The sequence below is a fragment of the Cetorhinus maximus genome, chromosome 4 (assembly GCF_964194155.1).
Source record: "Cetorhinus maximus chromosome 4, sCetMax3.hap1.1, whole genome shotgun sequence".
Taxonomy (NCBI): Eukaryota; Metazoa; Chordata; class Chondrichthyes; order Lamniformes; family Cetorhinidae; genus Cetorhinus; species Cetorhinus maximus.
The window spans coordinates 84,556,981-84,584,768 of NC_135882.1; the positions used below are offsets into that span (position 1 = coordinate 84,556,981).

The 27,788-nt window shown below is 44.8% G+C and overlaps 1 protein-coding gene across 1 annotated transcript in view; it reads left to right on the plus strand.

Moving 5' to 3' along the window:
• Positions 1–12,878: 12,878 nt before the first annotated feature.
• LOC144679732 (gamma-glutamyl hydrolase-like) overlaps positions 12,879–27,788 on the plus strand; it is a 68,835-nt gene continuing 53,925 nt past the window's right edge. The window contains exon 1 of the mRNA XM_078540430.1: positions 12,879–13,057. Within this exon, the coding sequence (XP_078396556.1) occupies positions 12,952–13,057 (106 nt within the window). The 5' untranslated portion in view covers positions 12,879–12,951. The remainder of the gene's footprint in view (positions 13,058–27,788) is intronic.

Here is a 27,788-nt window from a genome sequence, read left to right on the forward strand (position 1 = left end):
GCTAGCTGTAGGGAGGAAGTGGGATGGCAATGCCAACGGCATGCGATGGATGGTCATTTTAATAGTCTTTCATGCAATGAATACTCATTAAACCACACCTTTTAGCAACTAAATGCTACCTTAGCAATTAAGCTTCAGGCACATGGGAATCACAGGCCTTCAATTTCACAACTGGTTAAAGCTGTTGGTGAGCAGTCAAGTCAGTCCTCGAGGCGACCCGCTGCATGTTACCACTTGGAAACTTTGTTGGAAGAAGGGAGAGGAAACTGAGAAGCATTGAAGGGAGGTTCAAGGTCACTGAGAGAAGGCCAAGGTCACTGAAGAGAGGTCAAGAGTCACTGGAGAATGTCTAGGGTTAATTAAAACATGAGAATATAAGAAACAGGAGCAGGAGTAGGCCATTCGGCCCATTGAGCCTGGTTTGCCGTTCAACAAGAAGATGGCTGACCTGATGTGACCTTGACTCCACTTTCCTGTCTGCCCCCCATAACCCTTGACTCCCTTGTCATCAGAAGTGTGTCTAACTCTACCTGGAAAAGATTCAATGACCTGGCCTCCACTGCTCTCTGGGGAAGAGATTCCAAACACTAACAACATTCTAAGAGAAGAAATTTTTCCTCATCTCCATCTTAAATGGGAGGTCCCTTATTTTTAAACTGTGCACCCTTGTTCTAGATTCCCCATGAGGGAAACATCCTCTCAGCATCTACCCTATCAATTCCCTTCAGAATTTTATGGAAGCCAAGCCATGCCTCTTTTTAAAGCAGCAGCTCCTGTATTCCAGTAAGTTTAAATGTCCCAAAGCCATGGGGTAGGGGGGAAGGTAAGTGGGTGAGGTGGGTAGGGTGAATTGGAGAGGCATAGGGTTGAGGGGATAGTTGGGTGGGGATTAGTCAGGGGTTCGGGGGTAGTCAGGTAGTTAGGGGAGGGTAGAAGGGGGGATAGTTGGGTCGGGGATAGTCAGGTCCAGGGATACTTGGGCGGTTGGGGGTAGATGGGGTTCAGGGGATAGTTGGATTGTGGGGTAGTCGGAGGCCAGGGGGTAGTTGGGGATCAGGGAGGTGGTCAGGGCGTCTGTGGTGTAGGAGGGGGTAGGCAGGTGGGGAGCTAGTTGAGGGGTTGGGGGTAGATGGTTATAGGGGTGGTCGGGTGGTAGATAGGGGGTCAGGGAATAATCAGATGGTGGGGTAGTTGGGGGGGTCACAGGTAGTTGGGGGTCAGGGGGTTAATCGGGTATCTGGGATGTAGATGGCAAGGAGTCAAGTGGGGGCTAGTCGAGAGGTCAAGGGCTAGATGGGGTGGTTGGGGTAGTTGAGAGGGTTGGTGAAGGTGAGTCGGGGGGAGCTAGGCAGGTGGGGAGGGTAGTCGGGTGGACAGGGGATGGTCGGGAGTTAAAGTCGGGGTGTTATGGGCAGTCGGGAGAGGTCAGTGGGGGCTCGGGGGTAGTCATGTGGAGGGTAGTCGGGTGGACAGGGAATAGTCGGGAGGTGTAGTCCGGGGGGCGGGGGGGTGGGCGGTGGTCAGGGGGTTTGTCTGGGGATCCAGTGGAGAGTCGTGGGTCAGTAGTATAGTTACCCAGGGGTTAGAACTGGTTTTATTCCTTCCAACATTTCCTGGGTAACTATTCATGTAAGTAAGTCAAAACCATCCAAAGTCTCTGAACTTTAACTCAGAGTTTCAGAGGGTTCCAGATGCAGGGTAATCGCCTATCGGAAGTCCAAACTTCCCCCACAATTCCCACATTGTTAGTGTGTGGGGACCTCCAAGGGGCTCCCCAGTGCGTCTTGGGGGATACCACAGAGGTACGACCATCGAGAGATCAGAAGTTCTGTGCCAACATACCATCTCTTGGGGTTGCCCATGCTTGCTATTGTGTTGCAGCTGGGTTCCTCAAGAACAATGCCATTCCGGGTCAATTCAGGGTGACTCCGCAATGTTTTTTGTCTTACCCAAATCAGGTCCCAAGGGTTCTATAACTGTTCGGGTTGTGTGTAAACTTGAGGTGATCTTACCTGATATCCACACATTGGTTTTCTTTATCCACTCTCCCTGTCTTCTTTAGATAGTCATATGTATTGCCCAGAATGCAGACAGGTGCTCGTGTTGATTTACACAGTGGGCAGCTCCCAGGCTTCTGCGGTTACCAGGAGGGTGATTGATATGAAATAATTTATAGATCTGATGCCAGCCCTCCCGTTGGCAGAAACAGAATGTGAATCATAATGTTTAGCACAGATATGATGGGCAAATGGCCTCTTTCTGTGTCACAACTTTTCTATGGTTCTATGGTTTAAGCTGAGACCAACTTATTCCCCCTAGCACATCCAAACATAGGTAAGGGTCACTGGCCATCAGGACATCCAATGGAGTGCCAGTCCTGGTTTGGAAGGCACTACCCATACCATTACTTTGTCCCATATCTCAGGGAGCTTAGGTGGTTTAAACTCAGTTCCCTGTCTCTCCCTGTCAGCAGCTTCTTGCTCTCATTACTTCCACTTTCATGTCTTGGATTTGCCTGTGAAATGGGTTCTTTGTTCAGAATTCATCTACAGGGAACTCCTCACCTGCAGATATCACCTCACTCAATGATGTTCCTTCTTCGTTTGCAGGATTGTTGTTAACTTCTGGGCGATTATCATATAAGTATGTGTAATTAAGCAACAGATTATACTAGGATTTAAAAGATTCTTCAGCTCTCCCTTCATCTGTATCCATCTTGTGGATCATCCTTATTAAGTATTATTTCTCCTTGGCCTTCAATTATCACAATCCAAAATTCCTTTCACTGTAATATTACTCCTCTGGCCATTACCATCTCAAGTTTTTTTGAAAGTCAGTTTCTCTATAGAGTATGTGTCAGTGCCTTGATCATTTCAAAATGTTTTCTTACTCTTCAGGCCATATTACCTATTTCAAGTTACACTGTTTGTCAGGTAGCTGAGCAAGTCTGGGAACTGTTCCTCAGTGCAGCTGTGTCATGTACTCTCACATGTTAGTTACTTTACAATTTCCCCATCTGTCAGATTGTTCCCTAAAGCTTCAATTGAAAAGCTCCCTTTCACTCATCATGCTTGGTGATAATCTCTCTGCCCTGTCCCACAAATCCTTGTTTTGCATTTGTGGAAGGTTAATCAGATCTATAGGGATCGTGCTGTGTATTCTGCCAATCAGCTTCAGCATCCAGGATATCACTGTCTTTAAAAGGATGCACCATTCAATAATTCTTCCTGGCTTTCAGGTAATTTTCTCAAGGGATCAAAGCGGTCTCCGTCTCAAGGTCTTTGCTCATCTCCCCTGTACGATCCCAATTCTCAAGTGTTGGCCAGATCATCAAATTCAGTTGTCTTAAAAGTTTGTAGGCAAAGACACAATTATCTCCTAGAGAAAGCTGCCGCCTTATTCATTTTTTTTCATGGGATGTGGGCATCACTGGTTAGGCCAGCATTTATTGCCCATCCCTAATTGCCCTTGAGAAGGTGGTGGTGAGCTGTCTTCTTGAACCGCTACAGTCCCTGTAGTGTAGGTACACCCACTGTGCTATTAGGGAGGGAGTTCCAGAGTTTTAACCCAGCAACATTGAAGGAACGGTGATATATTTCCAAGTCAGGATGGTGAGTAACTTGGAGGTGAACTTCCAGGTGGTGGTGTTCCCATGTATCTGCTGCCCTTGTCCTTTTAGATGGTAGTGGTTGTAGGTTTGGAAGGTGCTGTGTAAGGAGGCTTGGTGAGTTTCTGCAGTGCGTCTTGTAGGTGGTACACACTGATGTCACTGTTCGTCAGTGGTGGAGGGACGGAATGTTTGTGGAAGGGGTACCAATCAAGTGGGCTGCGTTGTCCTGGATGGTGTCAAGCTTCTTGAGTGTTGTTGGAGTTGCACTCACCCAGGGAAGTGGGAAGAATTCCATCACACTTGTGCCTCGCAGATGGTGGACAGGCTTTGGGAAGTAGCTCAGGAGGTGAGCTACTCACTGCAGGAGTCCTAGCCTCTGACCTGCTCTTATAGCCACAGTATTTATATGGCTAGTCCAGTTCAGTTTCTGGTAAATGGTAAGCCCCAGGATATTGATAGTGGGGGATTCAGTGATGGTAATGACATTGAATGTCAAGGGCAATAGTTAGATTCTCTCTTGTTAGAGATGGTCATTGCCTGGCACTTGTGTGGCATGAATGTTACTTGCCACTTGCCAGCCCAAGTCTGGATATTGTCCAGGTCATGCTGCATTTGGACATGGATTGCTTCAGTATCTGAGGAGTCGTGAATGGTGCTGAACATTGTGCAATCATCAGCAAACATCCCCACTTCTCATCTTATGATGGAAAGAAGGTCATTGTTGAAGCAGCTGAAGATGGTTGGGCCTAGGGCACTACCCTGAGGAACTCCTGCAGTGATTCCTGGAGCTGAGATGATTGACCTCCAACAACCACAACCATCTTCCTTTGTGCTAGGTATGACTCCAACTAGCGGAGAGTTTTCCCCGATTCTCATTGACTCCAATTTTGCTAGGGCTCCTTGAGGCCACACTCGGTCAAATGCTGCCTTGATGTTAAGGGCAGTCACTCTCACCTCAGTTGTGGAGTTCAGCTCTTTTGTCCATGTTTGAACCAGGGCTGTAATGAAGTCAGCAGCTGAGTGACCTTGGCGGAACCCAAACTGAGTGTCAGTGAGCAGGTTATGGCTAAGCGAGCGCCGCTTGATAACACTGTTGATGACCCCTTCCATCACATTACTGATGATGGAGAGTAGACTGATGGGGCGGTAATTGGCCGGGTTGGATTTGTCCTGCTTGTTGTGTAAGGGACATACCTGGCCAATTTTTTACATTGCCGGGTAGATGCTAACGTTGTAGCTGTAGTGGAACAGCTTGGCTAGGGGCTTGGCAAATTCTGGAGCACAAGTCTTCAGTACTATTGCCAGAATATTGTCAGGCCCATAGCCTTTGCAGCATCCAGTGCCTTCAGCCGTTGCTTGATATCATGTGGAGTGAATCGAATTGGCTGAAGACTGACACGTGTGATGCTGGGGACCTCAGGTGGAGGCTGTGATGGATCGTCCACTCAGCATTTCTGGCTGAAGGTTGTTGAGAATGCTTTAGCTCTATCTTTTGCACTGGTGTATTGGGCTCCTCCATCACTAAGGATGGGGATATTTGTGGAGCCTCCTCTTCCAGTGAGTTGCTTAATTATCCACCACCATTCATGACTGGATGTGACAGGGCTGCTGAGCATGGATCTGATCCGCTGGCAGTGGAATCACTTGGCTCTCTCTATCACTTGCTACTTATGCTGTTTGGCATGCAAGTAGACCTGTGTTGTAGCTTCACCAGGTTGACACCTCATTTTTAGGTATGCCTAGTGCTGCTCCTCGCATGCCCTCCTGCACTCTTCATTGAACCAGGGTTGATCCCCTGGCTTGCTGGTAATGGTAGAACGGAGGATATGATAGGCCATGAGGTTACAGATTGTGGTTGAGTTTAGTTCTGCTGCGGCTGATGGCCCACAGCGCCTCATGGTTGCCCAGTCTTGAGTTGCTAGATCTGTTTGAAATCTTTCCTATTTAGCATTCTTCTTTCACTTGAACGTACATCACTACCAAATTAATATGTTCCATTGACCTACACCCAAGGTGAGTTATTCCAATTCCCATTCGGTGTTGTGACCTTTTTCTCCTAACTCTCGCTCCTACCCTCAGTCACTTCCTCATACCGTTTTACACATGCAATAGTTATCATCTTATCTCGTTCATGAGCCCTGGAGAAATTTTACAGTCTAAAAACGTCTTCAAAATATCTTAGAAACAGAAAGCAAACATTCCTGTTTGATTCCAGGCATTAGTGTATTTTGCTTCTTTGTTATTTCCCTTAAGCAACATTTGATTTTCGTAAAAGTAACCCACTAGATTGCGCCGGAATTTTTCATTTTAAAATTATCCCAAATTCAAATCACCATGTTGTTGGGCTGACAGGTTTTGTTAGTGTTCAATTTATTTCTTCCAAAAACAAACTTTTTTTGATACCAAGAAACCACCTAGACTGTATTTCCATAAGCCTTTTATTTAATTTAGAATTTCATTTATCCCCTTAATTGTCCGGTAAATGTTCCTTTGAATACATGAAATAGCAACTCTTGTTGAGTTATTTTATCAATTCCAATTTCAGAAACAATTATGCCCAGGCTTGTTGGCTTTAAATAGTGGTTTTGAAAAGTCTGATACTCATTGTTTAGTGTGTTCACATCAGATCTCCCGTTCTCAAGCTCTTTGTCTTGAAAGATAACAAATGGTAACAAACAGCCTGAATTGCTAAGGCCAAGTCTATGAAGGGCAAAGCCTTTGTGTTGTGCTTTAATTCTCAAAATTCTTGAGTTCACTTAGAGCTGCAAATTATCATCACTTGCTTAAAAAAAAATCAATTGTCGCTCTGACCAAGAGCTTAATGGGTTAATATGTCAAATCATATCTATAAATTTAGAAACTTAAAAATCTAATAATGACCAATATACATTTAGTAATCCAAAGGTTTGTGATGAATTGAAAAGGAAGCAGCTTTCAGCACAAAAGGGTTAGCTCTGTTGCGTGTTTAGGGGGTGCGGAAGAAACCTGGCACTAAATTCCGTCACTTTACATAATTCCTAAAAACGTCTCCAGTCAAAAGACTAAACTCCATTTTAGAGTTGCTTTATTAAATTATTTTCTTAGCTTTTCCTCAGCTTTTCCCAAATGTTAGATTAAATTCAATTGGTTCAAAACATTTTAGTATTTTCTAAGGCGTTTCTCGCCCAATATCTCGAGTTTATCCTTTCCCTCCTTTAAAACAATTTTCAAGTTCCAATATTTGCTACTTAACTAAATTTGAAAGAAATAGTAAAATGAATCATTAATTTGAATTTTCAGCAGTTCTTTTTTAACTCATATGTTTTGAAAAGCTCAAATTGATTGCTGCCAAACTTCTTCCAAACTTCAGGCTTATTTTATATTTTGGTAACAAACTGTGTTGCTTTATTAAAGTCAGTGCAGAAACTCACAGCATTTTAAATTAATGTTAATTGTTTCCAAACCTTTAAAAAATTCCCTTTGCTCTTTTGAGAACTTTATCAGGAACCAAACCTTAAATCTTTAAACTTTGTAAGAAGTTTCTAACCCAAGGTCAATCCAATTCAGGATCAGTTGTTTCAAAATTCCAATTTACACTATTGTGCGTGGGAGACTGATAACGAAGGTGAGAGCCCATGGGATCCAAGGCAATTTGGCAAATTGGATCCAGAATTGGCTGAGTGGCAAGAAGCAGAGGGTGATGGCTGAGGGGTGTTTTTATGGCTGGATGCCTGTGTCCAGTGGGGTTCCACAGGGATCGGTGTTGGGTCCCTTGCTGTTTGTGGTATATATAAACAATTTAGACTTGAATGTAGGAGGGTTAATCAGTAAGTTTGCGGATGACACGAAAATTGGTGGGGTGGTAAATAGTGAGGAGGATAGCCTTAGATTACAGGAGGATATAGATGGGCTGGTCAGATGGGCTGATCAGTGGCAAATGGAATTTAATCCAGATAAGTGTGAGATGATGCACTTGGGCAGGACAAACCAGGCACGGGAATACATGATGAATGGTAGGACCCTGGGAAGTACCGAAGATCAGAGGGACCTTGGTGTGCATGTCCTCCAGTTCCTTAAGGTAGCGGGACAGGTAGATAAGGTGGTTAAGAAGACATATGGGATACTTGCTTTTATTAGCCGAGGCATAGAATATAAGAGCAGGGAACTGTCTAAAACGCTGGTTAGACCACAGCTAAGAGTGTTGCGTGCAGTTCTGGAATCCACATTATAGGAAGGATGTGATTGCACTAGAGAGAGGGATGTTGCCTGGGCTGCAGAGTTTTAGTTATGAGGAGTAGATTGGATAAACTGTGGTTATTTTCGTTGGAGCAGAGGAGATTGAGGGGGGACATGATTGAGGTGTATAAAATTATGAGGGGCATAGATACGTTAGAAAGGAAGGAACTTTTCCCCTTGGTGGCAGCATAGGTTTAAGGTAAGGAGCAAGAGGTTTAGAGGGGATGTGAGGAAGAATTTTTTCACTCAGAGGTTGGTGGGAATCTGGAACTCACTGCCTGAAAAGGTGGTAGAGGCAGAAACCCTCAGAACATTTAAGAAGTATTTGGATGTGCACTTGCGATGCCATGGCATACAAGGCTATGGGCCTAGTGCTAGAAAATGGGATTAGAATAGTTAGGTATTTGTTGGACCGGCGCAGACTCGATGAGCCAAAGGGCCTTTTTCTGTGCTGTAGACCTCTATGACTCTATGAACATTAAAACTACCCTGTTCTCACATGTGTAAATTTGTATCCAAATTAAAAGTCCCAGGTATTTATCAACTTTTTTCGAATGGTGATTTTTGGCCAGAAATCTTAACCTGAACCATATAACTTAAAACATTGGTTTGTTTAATTGTGCTTTCCTTTAATCCAACTCATTTAAGTACTCTGTTCTCAAAGTACTAAGAGACTTCTTTGCAAAATTATAGTTTAGGGAAGAAAACACACTAAAGCTCTCACACACACATTATCCACACAGATTCTTTATTACACACTTTCTATTCTCCATTCACACTACATCTGTCTTAACAATGCAAAACTTAAGAAAGGTGGTTTTGATTCTTCTTTCTTCAAGTAAAACCGTAATTAAAACTAAAGGGAAAATCAAATGTTGACAATAAAATTTTCTTATACTCAAAACTTACTCTGAAACATCAAGCTGCAGTGAGGGGAAAGATGGATCTTTCAAAGTGACCGAAACTCACTTTCCCTCTGCCCCGGATTTAAAATACAGCCACTTAAACAACAAAACGCAAGACCAGAACACAAAACGTTAACCGAGCTTAGTGCAAAGACTTGTAGGCGCTTTGCATTGATATATGGACACACAAGAAAATCACAGGACACTAATAATATATACAAACAGCAACTTACACACACGTTTTTACTTTTGTTGATCTGGGATCCACTCAGGGTTCCAACCATCCTTATCAGTTAATTCTTTATTTTTGCATATTTCCCTAGCAGGTATTCTGTGATGGGCCTCTGAGTGCCCACCTCCTTCCCTGCCATACTCTCAGGTTAAGTTCTATAGCACGGCTGGCTCTTGCCTATCTAGTGCTTGCAACCCATCGCTTCCCCTGGGACACCAATCCTATGCACAAGGCTCTGCACCTTTGTGAACGTCCATTAAGTATTCCCACCTGCCCATCCCTGGGTCAGTGTGTCTAACTCAATCGTGACTCTTCACCTCAGATGAACACCCATTAAGATCCTTCCCCTGGCTGTCTGTTAGTCATCGGCGATATTCTACACAATGTTGTTTCACTTTATTATCTTTTACCATTTTTTTCCCCTTACTGTCAACCACTCTGACTCCATTCAAATCTGCGGAGAGGAGCACAGTTAACATTTCGAGTCTGAATGACCCTTCAACAGAACTAAGTAACAATAGAAGAGAGGTGAGATATAAGCTGGTTTAAGGGGGGTGGAACAAGTAGAGCTGGATAGAGGGCCAGTGATAGGTGGAGATAGCCAAAAGATGTCACAGACAAAAGGACAAAGAAGTGTTTAAGGTGGTGATATTATCTATGGAATGTGCTAATTAAGGGTAGAAAGCAGGACAAGCAATGAACAGATAGCTCTAGTTGGGGTGGGGCTGGGGTGGGGTGAAGGAATCAAAAAAGGCTAAAAGGTAGAGATAAAACAATGGATGGAAATACATTTAAAAATAATGGAAATAGGTGGGAAAAGAAAAATCTATATAAATTATTGAAAAAAAAAGGGGAGGGGAATCGGAAAGAGGGTGGGGATGGAGGAGAGAGTTCATGATCAAAAATTGGTGAACTCAATATTCAGTCCGCAAGGCTGTAAAGTGCCTAGTCGGAAGATGAGGTGCTGTTCCTCCAGTTTGCGTTGAGCTTCACTGGAACAATGCAGCAAGCCAAGGATGGACATGTGGGCATGAGAGCAGGGTGGAGTGTTGAAATGGCAAGTGACAGGGAGGTCTGGATAATGCTTGTGGACAGATCGAAGGTGTTCTGCAAAGCGGTCACCCAGCCTGCGTTTGGTCTCTCCAATGTGGAGGAAACCGCATTGGGAGCAACGAATGCAGTAGACTAAATTGAGGGAAGTGCAAGTGAAATGCTGCTTCACTTGAAATGAGTGTTTGGGCCCCTGGACGGTGAGGAGAGGGCAAGTGAAAGGGCAGGTGTTGAATCTTCTGCAGTTGCATGGGAAGGTGCCATGGGAGGGGGTTGAGGTGTAGGGGGTGATGGAGGAGTGGACCTGGGTGTCCCGGAGGGAACGATCCCTGCGGAATGCCGCCAGGGGGGGTGAAGGGAAAATGTGTTTGGTGGTGACATCATGCTGGAGTTGGCGGAGGATGATCCTTTGAATGCGGAGGCTGGTGGGGTGATGACAAGGGGGACCCTATCATGGTTCTGGGAGGGAGAAGAAGGTGTGATTCTCTCAGTTCCTTCGCCTCCGTCGCATCTGTTCTGATGATGCCACTTTCAAAAACAGTTCCTCTGACATGTCCTCCTTCTTCCTTAACCAAGGTTTTCCACCCACGGTGGTTGACAGGGCCCTCAACCGTGTCCGGCCCATCTCCGCGCATCCACCTTCACACCTTCTTCTCCCTCCCAAAAACATGATAGGGTCCCCCTTGTCCTCACTTATCACTCCACCAGCCTCCGCATTCAAAGGATCATCCTCCGCCATTTCCGCCAACTCCAGCATGATGCCACCACCAAACACATCTTCCCTTCACCCCCCCGGCGGCATTCCGCAGGGATCATTCCCTCCGGGACACGCTGGTCCACTCCTCCATCACCCCCTACACCTCAACCCCCTCCCACGGCACCTTCCCATGCAACCGCAGAAGGTGCAACACCTGCATCTTTACTTCCCCTCTCCTCACCGTCCAAGGGCACAAACACTCCTTTCAAGTGAAGCAGCATTTCACTTGCACTTCCCTCAATTTAGTCTACTGCATTCGTTGCTCCCAATGCGGTTTCCTCCACATTGGAGAGACCAAACGCAGGCTGGGTGACCGCTTTGCAGAGCACCTTCGATCTGTCCGCAAGCATTATCCAGACCTCCCTGTCACTTGCCATTTCAACACCCCACCCTGCCCTCATGCCCACATGTCCATCCTTGGCTTGCTGCATTGTTCCAGTGAAGCTCAACGCAAACTGGAGGAACAGCACTTCGTCTTCCGTCTAGGCACTTTACAGTCTTCCGGACTGAATAATGAGTTCACCAATTTTTGATCATGAACTCTCTCCTCCATCCCCACCCTCTTTCCGATTCCCCTCCCCTTTTTTTTTCAATAATTTATATAGATTTTTCTTTTCCCACCTATTTCCATTATTTTTAAATGTATTTCCATCCATTGTTTTATCTCTACCTTTTAACCTTTTTTGATTCCTTCACCCCACCCCAGCCCCACTAGGGCTATCTGTACCTTGCTTGTCCTGCTTTCTACCCTTAATTAGCACATTCCTTAGATAATATCATCACCTTAAACACTTCTTTGTCCTTTTGTCTGTGACATCTTTTGGCTATCTCCACCTATCACTGGCCCTCTATCCAGCTCTACTTGTCCCACCCCACCTTACATCAGCTTATATCTCACCTCTCTTCTACTTTTACTTAGTTCTGTTGAAGGGTCATTCCGACTCGAAACGTTAACTGTGCTCCTCTCCGAAGATGCTGCCAGACCTGCTGAGTTTTTCCAAGTATTTTTGTTTTTGTTTTGGATTTCCAGCATCCGCAGCTTTTTGCTTTTATCTGTTCAAATCTTTATAATTTCCAAGGAGGCCTCAGCAGTCAGCCAGACCTATCTAAACACAGGTGGTATAAAATAAACAATACTCACCCCAGTGTCTGTTGCCCGTGGGGACGTCCCTCTTTAATCGGAGCCGTCAGCGGATCCTGTTCGTGTCGCATAGTTGTTGTCTTACAAATGCCACTCGGAGTCCGGAGTTGGTCAGAGAAAGGTATTCTTTATTACGAGCATGGAAGGGAAAGGTTCAAAGCTGCAAAATCTCTCAAAACAGCAGTTACAATAACATACATTCATAGACCGTAAAGGTTCAGCTGGCTGTATAACCGAGCATTTTTTGGCCTCCTGCTCATGGTCTTCATGTGCCCCTTGTAATCTTGCAGACAAGCAAGCTAGAAAAACAGAAAAAAAGCTCAGGCTTATCAACTACAGTAACTTCATCACTGTACACACATAGAAAAACAGGAGTGTAGATCATAGGTTGTGGTGGAAAAATACGGCGAGAGAGACAGCTTTCATGAATATAACTCACATTAATCACATTAGCCCTTTATTCCCCACATCGCTAGGATGACTATTAGCAATCGGTACAATTTCAGTGACCGCTGGAATCGAAGTTCCTCTCAACTCTGCTTCCCTCTTCCCTCCCTTGATTCCCCCGCCTTCCTTCAAGTACCTCACCCTCCATCTCACGATTCTCCCATCGACTTCCTTCCCCCTCCCTCCATCCCACCCATGCCTCCTCGTTTTTTGCATTTCTTGCACGGCAGTTGCTGGTGTGAAATCAGAAGTGCAAATACTGAACGATGAGGGACACAAACTGTAAGGTAAATGCAATAATATTTGGATAAGTCATGTGATCAGGCATCGTGTATTTTGGTCAGAATGTCATCTTACCAAAGCTCCTGGAATGTCTCCAATTCCAGCTGGGTCTTTCTCTCTACAAGGAAGGTGATTTGGCAGCGGCCGGGCTGCGCTATCTCTCTGCAGCAGGAACTGAAACTGAGGGGAATGATGAAAGGTCGCAGCAGACGTCAGACTGCAACAGGAAATCGCCGCCCACTATATCTTAAGTGTATGTTCGTGAAGTAAGTTTGTGGAAATAAGCTCTGACAGTTTTTCCATGCATTGAGAATGGCAGCTTCCCGCTCGCACGTCTATACAACGGTGCTGTGTGTCTGCCTTTCCCTGTTCTGGGATCAACTCTCCACCTCTCCGCTGAACCAGCGGCCTATCATTGGTAAGAGGGCTCTAATACACGGCGGTAGAGAATAGTGTCAAACGTTCTTGGCGAGAGGGTGCTACCCTCAGAGTAGAAATAACTGAGAACAGAAGTTGTGCCATTGTAAGCTCCAGACTCATATAGATGGTTTTTTTTAACTCATTCGTGGGATGTGGGTGTCGTTGGCTAGGCCAGCACTTTATTGCCCATCGCTGAGTTGCCTTCTTGAACCGCTGCAGTACCTGTGGTGTAGGTACACCCTGTTAGGGAGGGAGCTCCAGGATTTTGACCCAGCAATAGTGAAGGAACGGTGATATATTTCCAAGTCAGGATGGTGAGTGGCTTGGAGGGGAACTTCCTGGTGGTGGTGTCTGCTGCCCTTGTCCTTCTAGATGGTAGCAGTTGTGGGTTTGGAAGGTGCTGTCTAAGTAGCCTTGGTGAGTCCCTGTTGTGCATCTTGTAGGTGGTACACACTGCTGCTGCACCCTGTTCATTGGTGGTGGAGGGAGTGAATATTTATGGATGGGGTGCCAATGAAGCAGCTGCTTTGTCCTGGATGGTGTCAAGCTTCTTGAGTGTTGTTGGAGTTGCACTCATCCAGGCTAGTGAGGAGTATTCTATCACATTCCTGACTTGTGCCTTATGGATAGATGGTGGACAGGCTGTGGGGAGTAAGGATGTGAGTCACTAGCTGCAGGATTCCTAGCCTCTGTCATGTTATTATAGCCACAGTGTGTATATGGCTAGTCTAGTTCAGTTTCTGGTCGATGGTAATCCCCAGGATGTTGATTGAGGGGTGTGGAATTAGCAGTGGTAATGCCATTGAATGCCATGGGGCGATGGTTAGACCACCTCTTGTGGGAGATGATCATTGCCTGGCACTTGTGTGATGCGAATGTTACTTGCCACTTGCCCAAGCCTGGATATTGTCCAGGTCTTGCTGCATTTGAACATGAACTGCTTCAGTATCTGAGGAGTCGCGAATGGTGCTGAACATTGTGCAATCATCAGCGAACATCCCTACTTCTGACCTTTTGATGGAAGGAAGGCCAGTGATGAAGCAGTTGAAGATGGCTGGGCCTCGGACACTACCCTGAGAAACTCATGCAGTGATGTCCTGGGACTGAGATGATTGACCTCCAACAACCAGCTGAAGGTATGTATGCAGGTGCAGCAGGCGGTCAAGACGGCAAATGGCCTTCATAGCGAGAGGATTCGCGTACAGGAGCAGGGATGTCTTGCTGCAATTATATAAGGCCTTGGTGAGACCATACTTGGAATATTGCGTGCCGTTTTGGTCTCTTTATCTGAGGAAGGATGCTCTTGCTATAGAGGGAGTGCAGCAATGGTTTACCCGACTGATTCCTGGGATGGCGGGACTGAAATATGAGGAGAGATTGAGTCATTTAGGATTATATTCGCTGGAGTTCAGAAGAATGAGGAGGAATCTCCTAGAAACCTGTAAAATTCTAACAGGACTAGACAGGGTAGATGCAGGAAGGATGTTCCTGATGGTGGGGGAGTCCAGAACCAAGGGTCACAGTCTGAGGATACGGGGTAGACCATTTAGAAGGAGAAATTTCTTCACCCAGAGAGTGGTGAGCCTGTGGAATTTACTACCGCAGAAAGTAGTTGAGACCAAAACATTGTATGTTTTAAAGGAGGAGTTAGATATAGCTCTTGGAGTGAAAGGGATCAAAGGATATGGGGAGAAGGCGGGAGCAGGCTATTGAGCTAGATGATCAGCCATGATAATAATGAATGGCGGTGCAAGATCGAAGGGCCGAATGGCCTACTCCTGCTCCTAGTTTCTATGTTTCTTTTGTGCTAGGTATGATTCCAAACAGTAGTGAGTTTTCCCCCGAGTCCCATTGACTACAGTTTTGCTAGGACTTCTTAATGCCACACTCGAAATTTGTCCAAAAATTTCAAAGGATTATGGTCTGTATAAATGATTGTTTCTGATTAGTTATTTGCAACATAAATTTCAAAATGCTGCAATGCTGACACCAAACTCAAAGTCTCTTTGTCGACTATTGCATATCTTCTCTGTTGTACATTCAGCTTTCGTGAAAAATACCCGATCGGTTTTTCAATTCCAGTGTCATCTTCTTGTAACGGTACAGCCCCAATGCCTATATCGCTTGCGTCAACGGCCAACTTGAATTGCTTGGCATAATTGGGTACTGCCAACACTGGTGTCGTAGTTAATACAGTTTTCAAACTATCAAATGACTTGTGACATTTCAGTGTCCATTGAAACATCTTGTTCTTTTTTAATAGTACAGTCAGTGGAGCAATCACTTGGCTAAAGTTTGGTACAAGTTTCTGGTAAAACCCACTCATGCCCAGAAATCTCAAAACTTATCGTTTTGTTGTAGGCACAGGGATATCCACAATAGCCTTGACTTTCGCATCTCTCTGAGCCACCTTACCATGTCCAATGGTATGGCCTAGATACGTAACTTGTGCTTTTGCAAATTAATTCTTAGCCAAGTTCATCACCAAATTAGCTTCTTGTAGTTGAGTAAATAATTCTTCCAGATGCTGTAAATGCTCCTCCCACGTCTTACTGAAAACAATTAGATCATCAATATAAACCGCACAATTGCTTAGACCTGCAATTACTTTGTGTGTCAGCCTTTGAAATGTCGCAGGTGCATTTTTCATACAGAATCACAGAATCACAGTGCAGAAGAGGCCCTTCGGCCCATCGAGTCTGCGCCAACATGTGAGACACCTGACCTACCTACCTAATCCAATTTACCAGCACTTGGCCCATAGCCTTGATTGTTGTGACGTGCCAAGTGCTCATCCAGGTACTTTTTAAAGGATGTGAGGCAACCCGCCTCCACCACCCTCCCAGGCAGTGCATTCCAGACCGTCACCACCCTCTGGGTAAAAACGTTTTTCTTCACATCCCCCCTAAACCTCCTCCCCCTCACCTTGAACTTATGCCCTCTTGTGACGGACCCTTCAACTAAGGGGAACAGCTGCTCCCTATCCACCCTGTCCATGCCCCTCATAATCTTGTACACCTTGATCAGGTCACCCCTCAGTCTTCTCTGCTGCAACGAAAACAACCCAAATCTATCCAACCTCTCTTCATAATTTAAATGTTTCATCCCAGGCAACATCCTGGTGAATCTCCTCTGCACCCCCTCCAGTGCAATCACATCCTTCCTAAAATGTGACGACCAGAACTGCACACAGTACTCCAGCTGTGGCTTCACCAAGGTTCTATGCAACTCCAACATGACCTCCCTACTTTTGTAATCTATTCCTCAATTGATAAAGGCAAGTGTCCCATATGACTTTTTCACCACCCCACTAACATGCCCTCCGCCTTCAGAGATCTATGGCCAAGGTCCCTTTGTTCCTCAGATGGCATGACATTAAACTGATATAGTCCACTTGGTGTTAAGAAAGCTGATATCTCCGTTGCTCTCTCCGACAACGGCACTTGCCAATATCCTTTTAGCAAGTCAATATTTGTGATAAATTTCAATTGTCCCACTTTCTCAATGCAATCCTCCAACCGTGGTATGGGATATGAATCTGCTTTTGTTGCCATATTTACTTTTCGATAGTCCATACACAGTCTTTGTGTTCCATCTGGTTTTGGTACCAATACAATAGACAAACTCCAGTTACTGCAACTAGACTCAATGATATCACTTTGGAAGCATGAAATCAATTTATTTTTGTACTTGTGATAACTTTGCCAGATTTAATTTATAAGGTTGTTGCCTTATTGAAGATGATATTCTATACATACATCATGTAAAGCTAAATGTGTCTTTCCCAACTTATTTCCACAAATAGGTTTGTGTGACTCCAGTAGCTTTTCCAAATCACTTTGACACTTACTTGGAAGGTAACTCAATATTGCATTTAAATTTTCAAGCACCCCTTCATTATCCAATTTGATTAGAGGAAAATCAATTTCAGAGTTCTGCACCTCTACCTCTTTCTCATCATCCACGATCACTAACTTTTTGTTCTTCTTCCCTGTCAAAGTACTTTTTAAGCATATTTACATGACACACCCTCTATTTCTTTCTTCTGTTTGGAGTATTTATTCAATAATTTACTTCATTCAATTTATTTTCAATCCTGTAAGGCCTACTAAATCTTGCATTTAATGAATCACCTAGTACTGGTAACAAAACGAATACTTTCTCTCCAGAAACAAAGCTGTGGGTTTTAGCCCCCTTATCTGCTTTCACTTTCATCACTTGCTGTGATATCTTTAAATGTTCCCTAGCCAACTCACATGCTCTGTTCTATCTTTCCCTGAAATTTGATACTTAATCCAGGAGAGTAGTTTCTGAATTTTGACCCACCAATTTCTCCTGAATCAATTTTAGTGGTCCCCTTACCTCATGACCATAAACTAGTTCAAAAGGGCTAAAACCAGTCGATGCATTAGGAGAGTCTCTAATAGCAAATAACAAATCCCAATCCTGTGCATAACTCTGACAGTATGCTCTTATCATAGTTTTTAAAGTTTGATGCCATCTTTCTAAAGCTCCTTGTGACCCCGGATGATAAGCTTTTGACTTAAACTGTTTTATCCCCAAACAGTTCATTACTTCCTTAAACAGCTGTGACATGAAGTTTGACCCTTGATCTGACTGTATTGCCTTAGGTAAACTAAGTCTTGTGAAACATTTAATTAACTCCTCCGCAATCTTCGTAGTTGTAATATTTCTTAAAGGAATCACTTCAGGAAACTTAATAGACACATCCATTATTGTTAATAAATACTGATTTTCACTTTTAGTCTTAGGGAGGGGTGCTACACAATCCATAAAGATGCTGGTAAAAGGTTCTTCAAATGCTAGTATTGGAATTAAAGGTGCAGGTTTAATCACTGCTTGTGATTTTCCTGTTACTTGACAAAAATGACAGGTTCTACAGAATTTGACTACATCCCTATGCAATCCTGGCCAAAAAAACACCTCTGTATCTTTCCCTGTGTTTTCCTAATTCCTAAATGTCCCCCATTGGAACTTCATGAGCAATCCTCAGGATCTCATTTCTATGACCTAATGGCATAACAATCTGATGCACCTCCCTCCAGCTTTCATTTGCTGAGATGTAATCTGACCTCCATTTTCTCATTAATATATTCCATCGAAGATAATAACCTATTGGAATACATTTTGCTTCAGTTTCTGAATAAGCTTTCTGATATAACTGTTTTAATTGCAAATCATTTTTCTGTAACTCCACTAACCTCTTAGGGTTAAACGCTTCAACTGAACTGTCCTGCATTCCTTCTTTCTGAACAATGTTATCAAATACAATGCCAGCTAATTGGATTTCAACATCATCTTCTTGCCTTTGAACTGCCTGCTTATCTTGTTTATTTTGTTCTTCCCGATGAGCCTTTGACCTTATTATAATACAATCAGGAAACAACCCAGGACATTCTTTCTGTAGCACTTCTGTTGAAAACACTTCTACCAGCTGCTCAACTACCATAGGTATCACCCACATTTGTAATTCAGCTATATTATTACCCAGAATAAATTGAACCCCTACAATGGGCAATTTTTCCACCACTCTAACTATAACTTCAGCATGCTTTCATCTGCTCTTTAAATTTACCTTCCACACCGGAATAGATTTAGCATCTCCATGAACCCCACTTATTATTACCTTCTCCTGCAACACTCCCTCTGAACAACAAATATCACTATCCCACAACATTAAGGATTGACTGGCCCCTGTGTCACTTAAAATTTTAACATCTTTACCTACTCCACCCTGTACACATGGAAAGATTTCCCTTCACATACAAAGCCTTTAAACATTTCTGCAACCTGCTCCTCAGAATTCTCTTGAGTAAACTGTGAACACAATCCCACTCCTTTACCTTTCGCTGATTCTCCCTGTTTTACCTGTACACAAACCACTGGTTTCTCCTGTGCCTGAGCCTCAGAACCCACAGTACTTTTACTTCCGAGCTTTTCTATACCCCAATAATTCCTACAGATTGTTCCTGCAACCTCCGACACACTGACTTTGTGTGCCCCACTTTATTACAATGAAAATACCTCAATTTTCGAATGTCACTTCTACCTCCAGCACCTTCCTTTTTGTTTTGAGGAAAAACTTCCTGGGAACTTCCAGCTACTCCTCTTCCCTGACTAAAGCAAAAAGCAAAAAACTGCGGATGCTGGATATCTAAAACAAAAATACCTGGAAAAACTCAGCAGGACTGACAGTATCTGCGGAGAGGAACACAGTTAACGTTTTGAGTCCATAAGACTCTTCAGCAGAATTAAGGAAAAATAGAAAAGAGGTGAAATATAAGCTGCCTTAAGGGCGGGGAGGGGGGTGCCGGGGGGTGGGGGGGGCGAGTGGTGGGGCAGTTAGAGCTGGATAGAGGGCCAGTGATAGGTGGAGATAACCAAAAGATGTCACAGACAAAAGGACAAAGAGTACCCTGACTACCTGCCTTCCTTTCACCTTCCCACTTTTTATCCTTTTCCAATTTGAAAGGGTGAGGAAAAAAAGGTTTATCTCGGACAAGCCCCCAATTGTTATGACCGATGCAGTTGGTAAAGTGGAGTTAATTAAAAATCCCAGAGGGAAACTTTAGACAACTGTCACAACCCATAATTTTAAGTGTTATGTTTGAGATGTGACTCTAAATTCAGGAATCAGAACACTAGTTCTCGAGGTTTTACATTAACTAAATGAAACATTTTATTAATTTACACAGGTTAAAATATATGTACACAGGTTACAAATTCCTACTCATAATTTTTAACAAATTCTCAAACTAATCTCCATTGAGGCAACAGCAACATAGACTTAACCAAACACCAGGCAAAGCATTTTCACCTTACAAATTCAGAATTAGGTTATTTTCACTGTGGGGTCAGTTAGAGGCTTGCAGCTGCCTTTTGATCTTACATTGCCTCTGCCTGCACACCCTCACTGAACTTTTTAAATAACTCCTCTTTACCAACTGCATCGGTCATAACAATTGGGGGCTCATCCGAGATAAATTATGTTTCTAATTCCTCAATTGGTTAGGAATTGGTGAGTGGTTTATGAGTACAAGAGGCACTATGAATTCAGGAGTTGAATTCACTGAAGTTATACCTACCACCACTGATTGAATTCAAATTCTTACTGTCTAACCAGTGTCTTTGAACTTTACCTTTTAACAATGAAACCCCATTCATTGTACCAATTTTATTAGTAATACAAACATATTGCTTGGTAGCTGTCAGAAAGGCATCAAGTTTTCACCCTACTTCTTGAACAGTCTATTCAAAAAATGCAAATGCACATTATCTCTCTCACATATCAAAACTAGTACATATCAAAGCACCCAGACTAGCTGGCTTTAATCCAATTAAGACACACCCGCAGACCAAGCCTCTATCTTAAAAGAAAAATATTTTCCAAAATATTATATACATTAATAGCTTCATGACACAGGACATACTGAGGATGGTGATGGTGATGTCTGGGGCATGACCTGTAAGGTATGATTCCGTGAGTATGATTATGTCAGGCTGTTGCTTGACTAGCCTGTGAGAGAGCTCTATGAATTTGGCACAAGCCCCCAGATGTTAGTAAGAAGGACTTTGCAAGGTCAACAGGGCTGTGTTGTTGTTTCTAGTGCCTAAGTTGAAGCCCAGTGATCCATCCAGTTCCATTCCTTATAGAACAAAAACAAAAACAGAAATACCTGGAAAAACACAGCAGGTCTGGCAGCATCGGTGGAGAAGAGCACAGTTGATGGTTTTGCTATTTTTACTTCGTTCTGTTGAAGGGTCATGAGGACTCGAACCGTCAACTGTGCTCTTCTCCACCGATGCTGCCAGACCTGCTGAGTTTTTCCAGGTATTTCTGTTTTTGTTTTTGTTTTGGATTTCCAGCATCCGCAGTTCTCTGCTTTTATTTTTGCTTCCATTCCTTATAGACTTTGTAGTAGTTTGACACAACTGAGTGGCTTGTTAGGCCATTTTACAGGCCATTTAAGAGTCAACCACATTGCTGTGGATCAAGAGGAGTGGGGGTTGCAGGGGGAATGGTGTGGGGAAGAAGTAAAGGAAAAAAGCATTTGTCCATAATGAGTGTAATGTCAAAAATAACAAACAGCTTTGTCTGAAAGCAAAAACATGAAAAACAAGATTCAAAGCGGCACATGGTGAGAAAATAGAAAAGAAAATGGGGGACAGAGTTCATGGCTCTGAAATTGTTGAACTCAGTGTTGAGGCCAGGAAGTCTGTAAAGTGCCTAATCAGAAGATGAGGTCCTGCTCTTCGAGCTTGTGTTGAGCTTTACTAGAATACTGCAGAAGGCCATGGACAGAAATATGAGAACAAGGCGATGAATTAAAATGGCAAGCAACCAGAAGCTTGGTTTAACATGCTTATGTCAAATATTGATTTTTAATTCAAGCTAGAAACAGGAATTGGACTTTTTTAAGGCTGTTTCGAAAAATCTGACACAAGCAATTTCAACCTATGGTTGAAGATGGTCGAATCTGATCTACACCAGCATACATCCCACAGACAGCCAACCTACAAAACTCATTATAAACAGTGATACCCCCTGGGAATTGTAAACATCCCTACTCTTACCTTATCAAAGACATCTATGGCAGCCTTCAACATTATTCAACAGCTGAAGACACACCATTCGAAGGACTAAAAGCCTTGATTTTTTTTTAAAGATAGCTCTCTAGATGAGCTAATTGAGCTATAATTGGAATATACAATTTTTGCTGCAGCTGTAGAGAGAAGTCATGTGACCAGCTAACCTTCCTGTATTTTTAAGCATGTACTCAAGAACATCAGCAACAGTTTAGTTTCCACTTCTCCTCCCAACTAAAAGCTGAGCCCTGTCTGCTAATGTGACTCCATTCTGTGGTAGACATTTTTTAAAAGAAATAATTCAACACCACAGCTGTCTCTCCAGAGGAACAATCAACTCAGTCATATATATTTGAAAATGGAAGCAGACAAGGCAGCAAACTACGAACTGTGAACTTCTTTTATTTTTACGAACTCTAATTTGGCCAAATCAACCCTTTCCTACTCTGTAAGCTGTATTTGTGTGTGTGTGTGGTTTCCATAAGTGTGTGTGTGTCATAGAAGTCAGAACATATTTTTTATATTTTACTCGGGTCCATTTTTTTAAATGTAAAGAACTGACTAATGGCTTGCTGCGTTGTTCCAGTGAAGCCCAACGCAAACTGGAGGAACAGCACCTCATCTTCCGACTAGGCACTTTACAGCCTTCCGGGCTGAATATTGAATTCAACAACTTTAGATCTTAAACTCCCCCCACCCCACCCCCTCCCCCCATCCCCACCCCGTTTCTCCCCCCTCCCTTTTTTTTTCCCAATAATTTATATAGATTCTTCTTTTCCCACCTATTTCCATTATTTTTAAATCTAAAACTAAAACTTTGTTAGTCTTTCCACCCCACCCCCACTAGAGCTGTACCTTGAGTGCCCTGTCTTCCATTCTTAATTAGCACCTTCAACATCTCTTTGATCCTTTTGTCTGTAACATCTTTTGATTATCTGCTCCTATCACTGCTTGCTTATCTCCACAATCACCACACCCTCAACTTCTCTCTCTCCCCCCGCCCCCCCACCTTAAACCAGCTTATATTTCATCTTTCTCCTAACTATGCTTCAGTTCTGCCGAAGGGTCATGAAGACTCGAAACGTTGACTGATTTCTTCTCCACCGATGCTGCCAGACCTGCTGGGTTTTTCCAGGTAATTCTGTTTTTGTTTTGGATTTCCAGCATCCGCAGTAGCTTTTAGCTTTTTGTTTTTAACCCCTTACTTTGTTATACTCAAGAAAACCTGTAAGACTTGTCCTTTATAATCACAGCATGTAAGCAGTTAAGTACACACTGAATTGCCAAGTATAACTTTTTTAAAACAAAAACCCTGTTGCAATCAAATGAGAAGAGGGAAAAGAGGAGAGCCATTCGATTCCTCACCTGGTTGTAACAATAGATGGCCAGATCCATTCTCACCCCAGTGAAGTTGAATTCCCCCCAGTTAATTATTCTTACTCTGAATTGTTCCTTGTCCTTGTCCATATTCAACTTAAACGTTATGATACAATGATCACTGTCCCCTAAATGTTCCCTTGCTGACACGTGATCCACTTGGCCCACCTCATTCCCAAGCATCAGGTCTAGTAGTGCCTCCTTTTCCCGTTGGACAGGAAACAATTGGCATAAACTAGCCTACGTTGGAATCTGTGATAGCCGTTGACCTGAGATGTTGGCCAGAATTTCCGCAGCCCGTCCATGGCGGGTTTTGTGGCAGGCGGGAGTGGAGAATCCAGTGGGAGGCAAAAAGTCGCAAACCTGCCATTGTAAAAACAAATCGCAATTCCCCCGACGGTGTGTTTGTGCGGGTCGCCGACTCATGGCGCGAATGCCATTTGCATTCATTAGCATGTCATGAATGCCCATTAAAACAGCTGCTCGCCGGAATCTTGCCACATCTTCCAATCATCCGTCACGCCAGCAGAAAATTATGTCGGCCTCAAATCCGTTTGAAAAAAGGTGGCGTGCACAAGTTGGACCTCAGTGTGCTGGTAACTTCGAGGTGAGTGGAACATACCTGCCAAAGTGCTGCGCCAGTCCTGTTGCGCTGAACACCACTCTGTTGGGGCTGTAGGGTTGGATTGCTTCTTTTCTTTCCTTTCATTGTCCCGAGGAACACCGCTGTGCAGTGGTACTCATGCAGGCCTCCATTTTCAGAGACTAGCACCTCAACTGGGGGTGGGCTGTAAGGCGAGGGTTGGGTTGACAAACACGATAGGGCCAATGGGGAGGGAAGGCTGTGGAATGGCAGTGAGAGGGAAGGGTGAACATGATGGGGGCCTTCCTGGGGTCATCCTCTAACCACTTTTTGCTGCAGCGTCTGCCTAGGAAGAAAGGAGGATGATCTCCTTGTGACGAAAGCCACTTAAAGCCAATGGCTTCATTAGCACTGTTAAAGGGCTACTCAGAACTTCCCAGTCACTGCATCTCAAGAGTAACACATAGGAATGTAGAATTTTTGAATGCAGGCAATAGTGAAGGAGGCACAGCTGCATCATATATGGCATTCCATCAATGAAGGCCTGTTACATATTCACTAGGTGTGAAACTCCTGATGGGCCAAAGGGCATCCACTCATTAACAATGAGCAACTGATTGGTTATAAATATGCCACATCAGAGATTAGAGCACAGAGCTAGGTTGGGTCACTCATCTCATTTAAACTTTAGTATCCCACGCAGGGCTCAAGATGTTACATATCTGCGATGCCATCTTGGCCACCTCGATGTGTGTCCTAGTGTCTGAGGGACAAGGCAGCATCAGCCACCATGCAGATAGGGCAAGAAAACCTATATAACCTTACAGTTTCCAAATGTGTCATCTTCTGAGCTTCACTTTCTTGCCCCTTGAATAATTAGTGTCTTCAATGTTTCCTTTCAGAGAGAAGGCAAAAGCAGACGTGGATCCAGGGTTCAATGCTGCCTTTGTCAGGGTCTTAATGTAATGGAGGAGGCGTAAGAGGGAGAGGCGACTCTGCGTGCAGCTCCAGCAGGAGGGACATGATCAAGCGGAGCCACAGCATGAACAGGAGGGTCAGGAGGAGAGACCCAGACAATGGGGCGACTCACCAGGCCCAGGGTTTATCGTCCAAGAGTCTCCTATTTACAAATGAGTGAGAGGCAATGCCGTGCACGTCTGCCCTTGTCCCGAGATCTGGTACATCACATATGCCACATTCTTCATAAAGACCTGACACCACGTGGAGTCGGAGTGTATCCTCTGCCAGTGGCTTTGAAGGTGACCACAGCACTCAATTTCTTGGGCTCTGGTTCTTTCCAAGGATCAACAGGCGACCTGTGTGGCATCTCTCAGTCTGCAACACATTGATGCATAAAGGAGGTCACAGATGCGCTTTACAGGCAGGCCCATCATTATGTCAGGTTTGCTTTGGACGAAGATAGCCAGGCTGCGAGATTCACTGTCTCAGGCTTCCCAAGAGTGCAGTGAGCAATGGACTATACCCATGTGGCTAAACAAGCTCCATGGTAGCAGGCCCTAATGTTTATAAACCGCAACGGCTATCATTCCATCAACGTACAACTGGTGTGTGAGCACCGGAAGCACATACTGCACGTTTGTGCATAGCACCCTGGGAGTTGCCATGTCTCCTACATCCTGAGTCACTCACAGGTGCCTGAGATTTCCAAGGGGCCATTACACCTGCAGGGTTGGCTACTTGAGGATGAGGGGTACCACTGAAGTGCTGGCTGATGACATCAGTGCGTCGCCCTCAGAGTTGTTCCGAGGAGAGGTACAACGCTGCTCACAACTCCACATGCTCTTTTATAATGCAGACCATGGCATTTCTAAAGATGCATTTCAGATGCTTGGACGCTCAGATGGCTGACTTCAATACACTCCCGACAGGGTTTCCCGCATCATCACAGTGTGTTGCGCCCTTCACAGCCTGGCAATGCAAAGAGGTCACCCCCTGCCAGAGGATGAACTGGAGGAGGATGAGAGCTCATCGGAGGATGAAGATCTGGAGGCCCAGGAACCTCAAGCGGCTGCTGAGGGTCAGTGTGAGTGCGATCACGCCGTGGAGGAAGGAAGACGTAGGAGATGTGCCCACGATATGCTAATTGCTGACAGGTTCCAGGAAGATTAAAGAAAAGTGAGGGAATATGGCCACATCTCTCCTAGCCCTCAATGCCATTTTCTTTCAACTCAGGGGATATCCAGCCACTTGTAGCAAGAACGAGCCCCGCAGTCACACTTGCCTCATGAATCTCCAGGCCATGATCTTGGCTTTGGTCTGTAGGGCCCTGTGAGTGAGCTGGGAACTGAGAGCCCACTTAGGAACAAGATCGATGCGAGAGAAGACTTGAGGTTTTCGCCGCCATCTAATGATGCAAACACTGCTGCCACTGAGATGTGGACATGTCTAGGGATCTCCTCATCCCATACATGTCTTTTCTTCTGCCATTATCACTAAGGAGACAAACATGCCGCTAGAATATCAATGCTGATGAGCTGCCCTCACTCAATGGTGTTCCTTGAGGAAGAAGGTTAGAAACGCTTACATCGCACATTTCCAATAAAGATTTAAAATACTTAAAAAGATTTAACCACTTCTCCCTGACATCACACTAGGGTGCAGAGACTCGTTCAATTGAGGTTGACATCACAAGAATGGTAATCTCACAGTGGGACACTATCACTGAGTGGGAGGAAGGCTAAATCTCAGAATAAGAGGATTCCAAAGTACAAAATCATAATGTGACCCAAAAGTGACATCAGCTTTTCTTAACTTTACTAACTCAAGTGCTAAGCCTGGGTGCAGCTCCAGCATCTGCAGCAGAGGTTGAGGCAGCCTGCTGACTGCTACATCCTGATGCCTGCGATGACCATGGCAGATGTCCCCTGGTGACCCGTGGCCTGGGGGGCCCCAGCCAGATGAAGGTCACCTGGTCAGGGGCAGAAGCATCCTTGGTGGCCTGAGAAGCTGGAGTGGATGGGGTCACAGGCAGAGGGGGCTGTAAGCGGCTGCACACCCTTGGAGTGTCCTGAGAGGAGGCCCCCGGGGTGTCCGGCTGACGTTTATCCTCCCTGTGGGTGCTGAAGGCCCCACCCTGACTCCTGCAGGAGATGGGGGATCAAGGTACCTCGTCCCCATGTCGCCTACATTCTGATGGTGCCCACCAGGATATGTGGTCATGGAGTGCAGGGCTGAACACAAATCCGGCAAGACCCGCTGGACCAAGGAGACCTCTAGGCGCTCGCATGTTGGAGCCACGACATCAAACAGAACATGGGGATGGACTCCTCCAGACTTTTGCTCTAGTCTGCTGAGTGACTGTTGAATCTCTGCCTGATGTTCCACCGCCTGTCGTTGTATCTTCAGCATAGATTTGGCAGCTGCTTCCAGAGGCTCATCATCTGACTTGGACCGAGCAGGTGGCTGGTCTCCAGTAGCCCCACGAGTGCCGGAGACCTGGGCTGTCCCTGCCTCCGACTGCTGTGGGGACATGTGAGTGAGATGTTCCCCAGAAAGTGAGCCCGAGCCTAATCTACAGCTGTGTCCCACCGATGTGTGTGTCTCTGAGCTGGCGGAGGGTGCGTGTGAGTGCCGGGACGGTTCTTCCGGAGTTTCCTCTTCGGCCATGGCCTGGGGGCTCACACTAATGCTCAATTGGCTTGGGGGCCTTGATCTACTGATGGTTAGAAAATAGAAAATGGAGTTTCAGTTAATGAGCATGAGCTATATAAGACTGCATGTGACTCACTGTGATTGTCAGGATTTGGTGAAGCTGTGGTCTGTACTGGGTTGGTGGAAGAGGCTGATCTCCCCGTCCCCACAGGAGCCATCCCTGTCCTCCCCAGCCAGCTCGGCTGCAGCCTCCTCAAATTTAGTGAGGGCAATGATCTGTGATCTCTCGTGCCTATTGTGTGCCAGCTTGGCCTGTATGAAGAAGGAAGAAAGGCATATGATGAGAAGGGATGGTGCAGAGATTGAGTAAGATGCATGTCCCTTGTGTGTGGTGAGCCCTCCCCAGAAGGGCCAGAAGATGGAGTGTGCGCAACATTATAGATGGGAAGGTGGTGATGTGAAAGTCTCGGTGAGTGAATGAGTGTTGATGTGTGTCCCCCACAAATAGTTGCGTGAGATCCCAGAAGAGAGTAGCCATGAGTGTATGATG